A 13,813-nucleotide genomic window follows, 5' to 3' on the forward strand; every position below is an offset into this window, starting at 1 on the left:
AAAAAAAGAGGCATTCAAAGAAAAGAACACGGTCCCTACAGTCAAACATGGTGGAGGTTCCCTGATGTTTTGGCGTTACTTTGCTGCCTCTGGCACTGGACTGCTTGACCGTGTGCATGGCATTATGAAGTCTGAAGACTACCAACAAATTTTTCAGCGTAATGTAGGGCCCAGTGTGAGAAAGCTGGGTCTCCCTCAGAGGCCATGGGTCTTCCAGCAGTACAATGACCCAAAACACACTTCAAAAAGCACTAGAAAATGGTTTGAGAGAAAGCACTGGAGACTTCTAAGGTGGCCAGCAATGAGTCCAGACCTGAATCCCATAGAACACCTGTGGAGAGATCTAAAAATGGCAGTTTGGAGAAGGCACCCTTCAAATATCAGGGACCTGGAGCAGTTTGCCAAAGAAGAATGGTCTAAAATTCCAGCAGAGCATTGTAAGAAACTCATTGATGGTTACCGGAAGCGGTTGGTCACAGTTATTTTGGCTAAAGGTTGTGCAACCAAGTATTAGGCTGAGGGTGCCAATACTTTTGTCTGGCCCATTTTTGGAGTTTTGTGTGAAATGATCAATGTTTTGCTTTTTGCTTCATTCTCTTTTGTGTTTTTTCATTTAAGACAAATTAAATGAAGATAATAATACCAAATAATTTGTGATTGCAATCATTTTCAGGAAGAAGATGAGTATTATCTGACAGAATTGCAGGGGTGTCAATACTTTTGACCATGACTGTATATACCAATAAACATCCATAAGCCAATTATAAATTTCAGTGTACTATATAATTAATGTTATACTGGATTTGCTTCCATCTCTCTATTAACATACAGAAATTGTTTTTAAATATTTTTACTACATGTATGGATCTTTTTGATCTCATTGTTTTAAGCTATTATTCAATAAAAATTATATGATACTAATGTTCATAGTATAGTTTGGACCTTTTGGTCAGTTTTTCGTTTGTTCTCTTGGGGTTATCAAATTGGCATGAGAAAAAGAATAGAAAATCTTTACTAACATTGGATAGAACTCATCTAAGATATACGAATGTGTAAGCGAGACCTTAAAAGCACATTCACATACCTGCCAATTTGGTGCATAAAATCCTGAAGAAAGGGTCTCTAAGAGTTTACCTTTTTCTTAACCCCTTCTTTACAAATTAGAATTGCATTGAAGTTAATGTAAAAAATAACAGCGCTCCACCCCAAATTGAGCAAAAGTTTTGTGAGATTTGCTCAACTATGATACAGAAACCAAATTTTTATCATTAATGGAACATGCATTTATAAAAGATAAAAAAACCTAGCATATAACATGCTAAAGTCCAGATTTCACAAAAGCCAGGCAGCAAATAGTTTAATTTAGAATCAATGCTAGTTTGCAACAAGAGAGTCACTTCTTATAGTAATCTCCTTTGAATGGAATTCTAATTTTGTTTATTATGCAGCTTGCATTTCAACCCTTCCCATCACATTCAGGAGATCTCATCTACTACAACTTTTCTAAAGATTTGATAAGCAGAAAAAGAGAGAGCATCCTTAAGGGCAGAGACAGACTGCCGTATTTCTCATGCGAGAATTGCATCGCACTGCACAGACTGGCCTGGCACCTCTCCTGACCTGAGCATGCCATCGTGATGGATTACTTTTCAGCTGTCAAGCTCAGGTCAGGAGAACCAACAGCCAGTACGAGGTTTACGATGCGATTCTTGCACAAGAAACATAGCAGTCTGTCTCTGCCCTAAAGGAAATATCAAAAAATGTTTATGTCTTGTCCTGTGTCTAAAAACATTTTTAAGTTTGCATTGTAATTGCATGTTTGCATTGATTAATTCTGAAATGTTTTAAAAGGAATTTTAATGGAACCCATTACCATTTTTTTCCACTTACAAACACTATCCAGCACCCTTTCCATCACCACAGTGGAATAAGACTGGCACCGAAAAGTTAAGTCACCAGCTCCTAGGCTATTCAAAATGGCAGAGTTAGGCACACTGGCGCAGCTCTTTGTTCCACTGCCCTAGCACGAGACGACTCACACTGAGTAGTTGATGTAGTGGTGTGATCTTCTTGCATTCAGAGAGAAGTAGAGCTGATCCCTATCTGGATTTAACCATTGGTCTGGACCATACAATTTATATGCAGCATGAGACATTTGTAAAACATATCTTTGGAGGAATGAAGGGGCACCTCTGAGGATATAGAGGTTGTAGACCCCATTAACATGATCTTAAAGGTGATGGGCAGGGTTTAGAAGCTAAAAAAATGGTGTAAAGTTCCCTTTAAAACCTGCATTTTATACACCAGATTTAGTCATGTAGGTCACTATGTAGTTTAAATTGGTTTCACAAAGGTCCCGTCATAGCTTCAGACACTTTTCTAAAAGTAGGCAGAGCTAGCCAAAATTGGCTTTAAAACACAATTTTTCATGCAAGTTCTATTTCAACAAAACATTTTTACTATTTCAAGAAGTGTTAAACAAAAAACGCTTTAATGAATCTGGTTGTGAACGTTTCTCTTTTTAGAAGGGTTATTGAGTGAGTTCTTCCCACCCCTTCATCAGTTATCTGCATGCTATAGTAGGTTTTCACACTAATATAATTCTATTTTCTTTCCCAAAGCAACTTCATTAAATCTTGATAGAAAAAGACTAGTCATTTGTACCTTTTTCTCATTTCTTTTACCGTTTATGTTTTAGCCCCTGAAAGTATGTTACATTGATGTAAACAGAAGTAACTGGATGTTACACCATATGATTCTAGTAAATCGTAGGCTACTTTAAAGGTCTATGGTGATCTATGTTAGTGATCTTAGTGGAGTTCTGAAGAAACATAAAAGGTCTGGATATTGCAAAAGTACCCAGACTCATACTGTTCAGTATGCCAAGCAATTAATGCCTAGCTACTTACATACCACTCCATGATAATTATATTTAAAAATGAGAAACATTGGAGTTTTTGGCAAAATTTCTATAACAACCTTTATTGAAACAGACCATCAAACATATATTAACAAACAAGATTTAAAAGATGTGATTAAAAAGGACACCAACACTGGCGGCACTCAGTAGTAAATGTAATACTAAAGGGATTCAATCAACATGATATTTTAAGGACCCCATCACCTAAAATGTCCATCCACCTGGTTAATGGAGGGAGGACATTAATCAATATAGCCCAGTGGCTTTTGTAGAATCTTCTCTGGGGATTCCTCTCCCATACTGCCCCCTTAATACATATGATCACAAAAATCAACCTATGTTAATTGAATAAAAGGGTCATCTTACCCAGACTGAGGCACACTGCTGGACACACCCCAGTGGTGATTGAAGACCTTTACTATTACATTTAGTACTGAGTGCGGCCAGTGTTGGTGTCCTTTTTAATCACATCTTTTAAATCTTGTTTGTTAATATATGTTTGATGGTCTGTTTCAATAAAGGTTCTTATAGAAATTTTTCCAAAAACTCCAATGTTTCTCCTTTTTGAATATAAGGTCTGGATATTGCAGTTATGATACAGACACTAAAGCATGACCATGGTATAATCTCGTGAAACTGCCCATGTGTATCGCTATTTGTGTCTATTTTTGTTACATTACATTGCTACATTTTTACATTTTCATGAGACAAAATTAGTTCTTGCATTTTTAATTGCTATTGGTTATTATGTTTTCAAAGCATTCATTTCTGTAAAGATTACATTCGTTTGAATACTTAAGTTGTCCGGATCAGGCAAAATTTGAATTTGCCTGTTCATGCAGATTTTCGTAGAAAATTTGATGTGCAGAGAAGTTATTCTCCGTGATTTTCATGTCCTTTATTACGCTTTGGGTTCATTTTGACTCGTGAGCATAATAACATGCAAAAAATGAATACACTTCCTATACTCCCCTCAACAACCACTCTCTGGCCCCTCCGCTCTTCACCATTACCTGTTCGGTCTTCACCTCAGCTTTTTATCACATCATTTGCATGAAAATCTACAGGCTTCTCATGTTATACTGGGATTTTCGGCTCTAATAAGGCTCCGGAGGCTTCTGCTTAGGTTTGCGTAAGGTCATTATATCATGTCACCAGGACATGCACCATGATCTTACACGATTGTATGCAGAATTTTCCTGGTTCTCATCAGAGCTGGAATTTTAGCAAAACCGACAATGATAAGAAGATATAGTGAGGACCAGACAAGTGAGAGAGAGGAGTGTTAGGATGAATATAAGAAATATTTTTTTCATTTTTAACCATTTGATGGCCCTTTTCAGTTCAGCAAAACTGTGGCAAACAGCTGAGATTCTGCTGAACACATAGAGAAGTGAATAAATATATATATTTAAATCTGCATTTTTGTACGTATGCAGGTTTTTGTAAACTTCAGGTAGAATTTAATTCCATTCTAATAAATTAACTCATCTCTATCGAACGCATAATATATTACAATTACAATCATTGAAGAGTTTTATCCAGACTATTACAATAGTACGATAACAGCTTACCTAAATGTTTAATAGACAGTTGGATTTCAACTTTGGAAATCAATGGAACTAGTCCAGTTGTGTACAGGGAGATAGGAAGAGTGATGTAGTTGATGTTAAAATAACAATTGCTGAATGTTTAAAGTCAAACGATTTGCTTGACCTCAAGAAGCATAGATTTATTGAAGAAAGATCATGTCAAACAAGTCAAATTGATTTTTTTGTCTCTGCAAGTCCAGAGAGAGGTTATGGTTATAGCTTATCTAGGACTAAGCAATACATCTGACATACTGTGCGATACTGTGTGCAAATATAGAAGTAGCAAAGGTTAACATCATATTCTAGTCTTGTGCATTGAATATTGTTTGCTAGTGGATAAACATAAGTGGTGAACTGCTGTAGTCAATAGGGCGCGTGTTTTAAAGGAAAAAGGGTCGCATTTTTAACATTTGCTGTCAGCTTGAACTAATAGTCTGAAATTGGGCAAAAGTAGATTTTTCAGTTTATAGAGTTGGGAATTCAAGATGGGCCAATTCTGAGAAAACAGACTGTGTGTGGGTGCAATCTAAAGACATACACATTAGGACTAGTGATGAGCGAGTATACTCATTGCTCGGGTTTTCCTGAGCATACTCGGGTGGTCTCCGAGTATTTGTGACTGCTCAGAGATTTCATTTTTGTTTCCGTAGCTGCATGATTTGCAGCTGCAAGACAACTTGAATACATGTGATGATTCCCTAACAACCAGGCAACCCCCACATGTATTCAGGCTGGCTAGCAGCCATAAATCATGCAGCTGTGTTGACAAAAACTAAATCTCCGAGCACTCACAAATACTCAGAGACCACCCAAGCATGCTTGGGAAAACCCCAGCAAGAGTATACTCGCTCATCACTACTTATGACAAAGTAAGTCGACCCTGCCAATATTGGGACCAGCAGATAGTCTAATATTTAAGGAAAAAGAGATGGACTCCGTCTTATCTTCTTAAGATATGAAAAATACACGGCACTCTGTAAAATATGAATGTAAGTGCTCAAGTAGGGTCTCCAACCCGTATTAGCAAATGTGTAGAAAAACTTGGCACTCAATGGTTTATGGAGAAGGATAAGACTATTTATTTCACATCCTGACAAACAGATCAATTGCTGAACGTTTTCGGTCCAGTTTTGGACCTTCCTCAGAGCAATTCAGTTTATCTGAAGTAGTGAGTCTATGTATATAGTCTGACTGATTACCCTTCTGATGAAATATGCAGTCGCCAATGTAATGCGGTAGGCAAGAAATGGTAGCACACTCCCGAAGCATCATAGAACGCCACCAGCGCTGGAGCTTCATACCATGCACAGTGAGGCTGACCACATCCCAAAGTGGCACATCACACTTATAGCTACCATTTCTTCCCTACGGCATTACACTGGCGACTGCATAGTTCATCAGAAGGGTAATCAGTCAGACTATATACATAGACTCACTACTTCAGATAAACTGCATTGCTCTGAGGAAGGTCTAAAACTGGACAGAAAACGTTCAGCAATTGATCTGTTTGTCAGGATGTGAAATAAATAGTTTTATCCTTCTTCATAAACCATTGAGTGCCAAGTTTTTCTACACATTTATCTTCTCAAGAGCCAAAGGATCAGAATTATGAAAAGCCACTGTCATAGGAGTATGGCAACAATTCTCTCATGGAGAACGCAGGAATAATCAGTCAAGCTCAACATTCTTGCGAATGAGGGAGGCAGGATAGATATCTTTCAGCTGATTGACCTTTTAGCCCACATCTATCTAACGTGTTGGGGAAAATTAAGAAGCAAGAAATGAGAATTATAAATGTTATTTCCCTTGCTGGAGTAAACAGGACATTGTTGCAGCCATGCAGATGCAAAGGATTAGTTTACACTTGCCGACATGGTAATTAAATAACCACCGATCAGCAGTCAATTGCTAGCCTTTATACACAGTCCAAACCGGCTTTGGATATGCACTGAATGATCAGTAATAGGTCTGTCAGTGAACTTAGACTGCAGTTTTTTTCAGCTGCAAGAGTGATTTTTACACTGGATGATGCACTGCCGAAAAAGATGATGTTTTGTGCAGTACAAAAGATCATTTCACCTGACGAACAAGCATTTTGCTCACTCGTCGTGCAGTCGGCAGCCTGTTTATACTGCATAGCTATCATGAAGCAAGCGCTCCTAGCAATACTCGTTCATGATCTGTGGGACATAATTTGAGGGATTCATTTGTAATAAAGCATTTATTGACATACAGTAAACGTTGATATTTTCTGGTGTAGAATCATTAGACAACTCACGACAAGTTCAGCTATAAATAAGCACTAGTCAATTTTTCAAGCCACTTTATATAATCAGCACAAACATATGAATCTGAAATAGATATGTTTTTAACCAAAAACTGCTATGCTGGAAGCATCATCCAAAGGAGAAATTTGGAATACGCAAATTAACAGCAGTCTAAATGACTTTAACTCTGTCTACAGCATTCTAAAATATGAATAAAAATTCTCCATCTGAAAAAATGTGTGGACCTCATTTTTTGAGATATTAGATTTGTTGCTGTAATCCTGTGCAGTAGTATACATCGTCTTTAGGCTGACATCAATTTACTATCTTGTAAAATGTTTTAGTGTCTTTTTTACCATGAAACTGTATATCAAATATGACTCAGCTCCACAAATTGCATTTGAAATATATTTACATTAATATTTTCACCCTAGTTGGAGAAACACATCTGTATAGGTCTTCAAAAGAATGTTTATAATTTTGAAAATGTTTAATGTTTTTATTTTATAAACGCATTAGTGACCACTTTTCCTATTTGTGCAGTGTGGACAAATTTGGCAGTGTGTTTGCTTTTTGTTATTTGCTGTTTTTTTTAAATTTATCTAAAAGGGGATTTGTTAGGAGATTCAAGCTACCCAAACAACAAGTGGAATGAAATAAGGACAGGCTTTCTTGTTCTAAACAGCTTTATTTTACTGTAAAATATTGTGACTTCTCATTAAACCCGTATCATTCCATGACAGATCAGTGCCGACAGCTGTAACTGTAAGCTGAGTGGCATGAGAAAAGAGGTATAGGGACCCCATGCCATTGGCACCCACACTTAGAGGGCTGTGATTGGTTAGTCAATCTGATCGATCACTGCAGGAGCTTGGAGATGCTAATGGCCAAGCTCCTGCTGTGACAGCCAAAAACCGTATCTGCACCACCTGTGCCTGTTTAACCCCCTAAATACTGTGATCAAGAGCAACATTTAGGAGGCAGGGAGAGTTTTACCTCTGTCTTCAGATTCGCTCCACCATGACGCTATCATGAGGGCCTGATCATTGCCATGATGACTATGCTTCATCGCATCGTGATCTATGAGCTTTTGCACAGGTATAATGCATTGAAATTCTGTGATCAAAGTTAAAAAATTGAAAGTCCCCCCCAAAATAACAAAAATAAAACCATATTTTACCAATAAATACACATTTTTATGTGGAAAAAACAAGGACACATATTTGATATCACCGTGTCCGAAATGACCAGATCTATAAAACTGTCATACTAGATAACCCCTTCAGTTAATACCATAAAAAATAAACTTCGCAAACTATGGTTTTTCATCGTACCACTGGAATAAAATGCGATAAAAAAGATGAATGTAAATAAAAAAGGTATCATTGAAAATGTCATCTCAAACAGAAAACAAGCTGCCATCCAAAAACATCAGTGTAAAAGATGAAAAGTTATAGCTTTCAGAATACAGCAATGCAAAAATATTTTTTTTGTAATATAATAAAATAGTTTTTATTGTGTAAAAGTGGCAAGCCAAAAGAAAAAAAAATACATAAATATGGCATCTCTGTAAATCTTACTGACCCAAAGAATAAAGTTGCCTTAGCAATTTTACCACATATTAAACAGCTAAATGCCCATCCAAAATACAATTCCTGAATTGCTGCCTTTTGTTTATTGTGCCTCATAAAAATCAGAATAGAAAGCAATCAAAAAAAGTTATGTGCCCAAAAATGGCTCCAATGAAAACGTCAGCTCGTCCCACAAAAACAGACCCTCACATGACTGTTGACAGAAATATAGGAAAATATATATCTCAAAATATGTCATTGCAAAAACCAGCATCTTTTAGAAAGTGACAGCAGCCAAACATAAAAAAGATAAAAATCTGGTATTGCTGTAATCGCACAGATACAAAGGATAAAGTCAACTAAATAACTTATACCACATGAGGAATGGTGTAAAAATAAATAAACCCAATTTTTCATCTGCTGTTGATTTGTTCTTTCTGCCATCCTAAACATCACAGTATATCTTTACTTATATTTATCTTGCTCTCTACGCTCTACCGTTCTCTACCATGTAAATCACTGAAATACATGATTCAGATGGAACCCCTGGCACAAGATGTTCTATAATGAGGCTCATGGAGGCACTAAGGATGCCTTCTGGCCTATGGTCCGGCAATATCCGTCGTCTTAGCTGTGCATAAAAGCGTGGTTGGCCACAGTTTTTTGCACTTCTGTAAAGAAGGACACCGCTAAACAGAGGCCAGAAGGAGCACAGAGTAACTCTTCTGCTTCATTATAGTAATTGTGAAAGCATCCCTCAGAGGTTTCATTTGAATCACGTCTCGATGTAAGTGTTCACCGTATAGCACAGGTTAAATGTGATCTCAAAAAAGAAAGTCCCCACTCAGGTACATCATCTGTCAATGGAAATATAGGGGGCTTCCACATTATTATTACTACAAAGGCTTTTCAAAAGTGAAATGACTTCTTCTCACCCCTCAATAGAAATCCAGAAAGTTCTGCACTCCAAAATCCTAATGCCTCTTTCACTTCTGAGCCCAAGTGTGTCTAAACCAAATTTAGCATCCACATGTTCAGCAAGGGTATAATTTTCAAAATGGGGTCACTTGAGGGGGCTATTCTGCTCGTCTAGCACTTACTGGCTCTGAATGTGAAGTCAGCAAACTATTAATGCTACTAGGAAAATCAGCACTTTAGGAGTCAAATAGTGCTCTGTCCATCTCGAGTCTTGCCATGTGGCCAAGCATTACTGTGCAGCGACGTATGTGGTATTGTCACTTTCGACAGAAATTGTGTGATAAATTTTGGCGCCATTTTTACCCATTTTACCATTTGAAGATGTAAAATCTGGAGCTAAATCTAAATTTTTCTGGTAAAAATGTAATTATTTTTTCTTTGCTGTCCAATGGTATACACCCATGGTGTAAATATAATCAATGCCCCCTTAAATGAATTTACTGAGAGATGTAGTTAATAAAATGGGGTCATTTACTGGGGATGTTCTGCTGCAGGGGCTCTACCTTTTCTGCCAAAACAACATTTTAGTGCTAAAAATGTAATTTATTCTTTCTTCACCACCCAGTGGTATATTTTTCTGTGAGGCACATGGGGTGTCAATATTCTCACTGCACTCCTAGGTTAATTCATTGAGAGGTGTAGTTTGAAAAATGTGGTCCTTATGGGGGTTTTCTGTGGCTCTGGTACCCTAGGGGCTCTGCCAATGTGACAGGGCACCCTCAAATTATTCCAACAGAATCTCAACCCCAATGTGGCACTTCTTCCCTTGCACAAGAAATTGCATGGTGCATTTTTTCCTTTACTCTTGTGAAAATATTTTTTGGGCTAAAATACCATTTTCATGGGAAAAATTTGATTTATTATTTTCATGGTTCTAAGTTGCAAACTTCTATGAAGCACCTGAGATTTCAAGGTGCCGATCACCCATCTAGATACATTTCTTGAAGGGTGTTTTTACCAAAATGGGGTAACTTGTGGTAGGTTACCTCCGTTTAAGCACATTAGGGTCGAGTCCAGCCATTCTTGCATTTATAATGTCAACCGATACTCCTTCCCTTGCAATCCCTGACTTTTGCCCAAACAGTAATTTTCCCCCATATGGTGTATTTAGGTCAATTTTCTCCTGTTTCTTTTGTGAAAATAAAAACGTTGGGTCTAAAGTTACACTTTTTTTTCAAAAAAAGTGAGATTTCCGGTGATGCACCAGAAGGGTTTTTAAACTTCTTGATTGTGGTTTTGAGGACTTGGAGGTGTGCAGTTTTTTAGAATAGTGTCCTTTTGGGTATTTTCTTTCATGTAAGCCCCACAAAGACACTTCATCTGTAATGTGGTCCCTAATAAAATGGTTTTGTAAATTTTGTAGGAAAAATGAGAAATTACTGATCAACTTTTAGCCCTTCTAACTTCCAAAGATTTTTTTTCCAAAGATTCTGCTGATGTAAAGTAGACATGTGTTAAATTTATTTATTTAAGGATTTGTATGACATAACTCTGTGCTTTAAAGGGAAGAATTAAAAGTTTGAAAATTCTGAAATTTTCGATATTGTGGACAAATTTCTGATATTTTCACAGATAAACGCAAGTCATATCAAACAAATTCTACCACTGTCATGAAGTACAATATGTCATGAGAAAACATTCTCAGAATCATTGGGATCCACTGAAGTATTCCAAAGTTATTACGTCATAAAAAAGTTGGTTGGATATAAAAAATGAGGCTTGGTTATCAACATACAAATTTGATGGATTCTTAAGGGGTTAAAACATGTTTTTTTAAATAAGATGTACACAAAAGAGTCACTGAGGCAGCTCCACATTTTGTTATTCGAGCCACATAAGATGGGGATCTACCCCTGAGATTCTTCCCCATAAGCTCATTTTGACTCGTTGCTCAACCTAATAGTTGAAAACCGTGAAATCTGACCAGGTTTCCTAGTGGCCAAACCATACAATTATGAATTTCCTCACAGTTTGACATTCACAGTAACAACAAGCTGGATAATCACAGTTCTTATTCAATATAATAAAAACATGACTCGTTTGGTAAGCTGACTTTCTTATTTTTCAATCACCATATCCTGTAGTGATTTTTTAATCACTTTTTATTCTACAATATTGCAAGGACAGATCACCCAACAATTCAAGACTGTTCAATTGTAGCACTGGAAGATTCTAGCAAAATCAAAATTTAAGATTTTTTTTTTGTCATAATCAAAATCCAAAATTAGATTTCATTTCTCTATATTTAGTTTTTATAGTAAATATGCTTAGCCACTGTTCAAAGCGTGAAAAATACCTCAAGACATATTTCCTTACCTGATGGAGCAAAAACCCGCAGGTGACATATTGATATGTTTACACTATATAATTACTTAATATAGAACAATACATTATTTTCCCTTTATAAATTATAAAATGTAAAAAGGCAACCCAGTAATATATTTATTTTAATATTATGGTTTGCATTAATAGAAAGAAACCATACAGTCACATTAAAATGAAAGATCTACATACCTGTAAAATTGCTCTATATTTTCTTTTGTGACGTTCTTTACTATGTCGTTAATAATGTGAACTTCACTTGATGAGTCAGGTTCATTTGGTAAAAAGCAATTACTTAAAGTTGGATTTCTTTTTGAAAAATATCCTACTAAAATCCCAATAAGAAATGTAAACATAAATATAAAAAAAGCTTTAATAATTGTGCAAAAGTGCAAGGATGTCTTTGGTTTTGATTCTGTAAAATGAGAAAAGTATTCAGGTTCTTCCTCTAATCTTTGAAAACGTCCCTTGGGAGAAATGGATAGTTGATTGGAGGCAATTGTATGCGAGAAATTTGCATCGGTGTTTTTCTCATGGCAGTGAATGAAACCTTCAGATTGAAATTGCTCGGCTCCAAGTTCCTCTAACTCTGTCTCCATGTCCCATTCTAGTTCCAAGGCAGAAGTAGGAATATCATCATTCTCCATGTAATGCAGGTCTGGCAGAGTTCCTATGTCCCTTTCTAGTTTCTGGTATGATAAATCATTTCCTGCAAAATAAACAGAGCAAAATTTATATTAAATTATATTTTATTGATTAAAAATGTATAAAATACTATAAAAATAATTTTAAAGTATTAGGAGTAGGGATAGATGAACTTGTTCAAGCATAACTGATTTCTACGTGAATTTTACGTAAACATGCATTTTGGAGAATACAGGGTTTTTTCGTAATTCACTTGGAATGAACTTGTCAAAATGGCATTCAAATATGTATATATAGTAATTTTTTATTTTTTATTTTTTTTTAGCATAGATGCTTGATATTTTTGTAATTTTGCTAAAAAAAAAAGATGATTGGAAAGGTGAGTATAGAAATTTTGTTTTCTATCTTTTTGATGAGCCTCTACAGTTAAGAAAAATGCTGGTCAACGAATCTGCGGGGGAGTGAATTACAAATCAAAAAAGAAAAACATAATCAGCATTTTGGTGATTTTTTTAAAAATTCCACTATCAATATTCTCAATAATCCTACTTCTGCCTACTGGCTTTCAGGTGTCTCACAACTTCTGTGGGACACTTGTTGAGAACAATTAGCAATAAAAAAATATTCAGTGGTTTGGCAAGGAAGCATTTGCAAAAAAAAATATTCATTCAATTTGTGTTTAGTCCACTCTAAATGAATCTTACAGGTTCCTTCTTCCAGTCTTATTTTATTCATTACACGTGATCTGATTTATACTTTGATTTTCGTTAAGTACAAAACATAAAATGAAAAAAATAATCACCCAACGCTAAGTAAAATGTAATGTGTTATTGAAAATCAAATGGTAGAATTATTTTTAAACTACCATAATTCAAACAAATATTTCTTATAAGACCAAAGTTAACAATTGTCATACTGATTTAAGGTCTGAATGAAACTTGCAAAATTGGACGATTTTCTTTTATGATAATATTCAAGTGCTTTTAAGTATCAAGACTACTTACTCATCACAGTCACATTTGATGCAAAAATCATTTACTTTAGGAGAAAACTGAAAAAATCAGCCAAGAAGGACTTCAACAATCTTTGAAAGCTACGAATCAACATCAAGAGTGTTGATGCATTGTACCTTATGTAGATAATCACAGTGGGCTAGACCTAAAGGCAGAAAAACATTTCACTGACCTGCATAATACCATATTTCCATTCACTATTTTCTAGAGATACTTCAGATTTAATCAAAATATTTCCACTGTTCTAAGTATGCTGCTCTTCATGTAATGACACAGTTTAACATGTTGAGATTTGGAAGATGTTATGGACAGTGTAGGCAATTCCTTTGAATATCAATAGGTACTTCTTTATTCATAACCACATTTACTTTTATCTGGCAGAAATATAAAAAAAGAGATGCCCGATAGCAAACATAAAACTTTATTCTCTGGTATAGAAGAGCATGGTGCTTTGTTGGAGTCTCAATATTCAAACCTTTTATAGTACAATTCTTCCAACCTTGGA

The 13,813-nt window shown here is 35.9% G+C and overlaps 1 protein-coding gene across 1 annotated transcript in view; it reads right to left on the minus strand.

Annotated features, from left to right (window-relative positions):
• Nucleotides 1-13,330, minus strand: part of NAALADL2 (N-acetylated alpha-linked acidic dipeptidase like 2) — a 980,368-nt gene extending 967,038 nt beyond the window's left edge. Inside the window, exons 1-2 of the mRNA XM_069726727.1 lie at nucleotides 13,300-13,330; nucleotides 11,843-12,359 (exon numbers count right to left, since the gene is read on the minus strand). Coding sequence (XP_069582828.1) covers nucleotides 11,843-12,359; nucleotides 13,300-13,330 — 548 coding nt within the window. The remainder of the gene's footprint in view (nucleotides 1-11,842; nucleotides 12,360-13,299) is intronic.
• Between the last annotated feature and the right edge of the window lie 483 nt (nucleotides 13,331-13,813).

Source organism: Ranitomeya imitator, chromosome 5 (genome assembly GCF_032444005.1).
Source record: "Ranitomeya imitator isolate aRanImi1 chromosome 5, aRanImi1.pri, whole genome shotgun sequence".
Classification (NCBI taxonomy): Eukaryota; Metazoa; Chordata; class Amphibia; order Anura; family Dendrobatidae; genus Ranitomeya; species Ranitomeya imitator.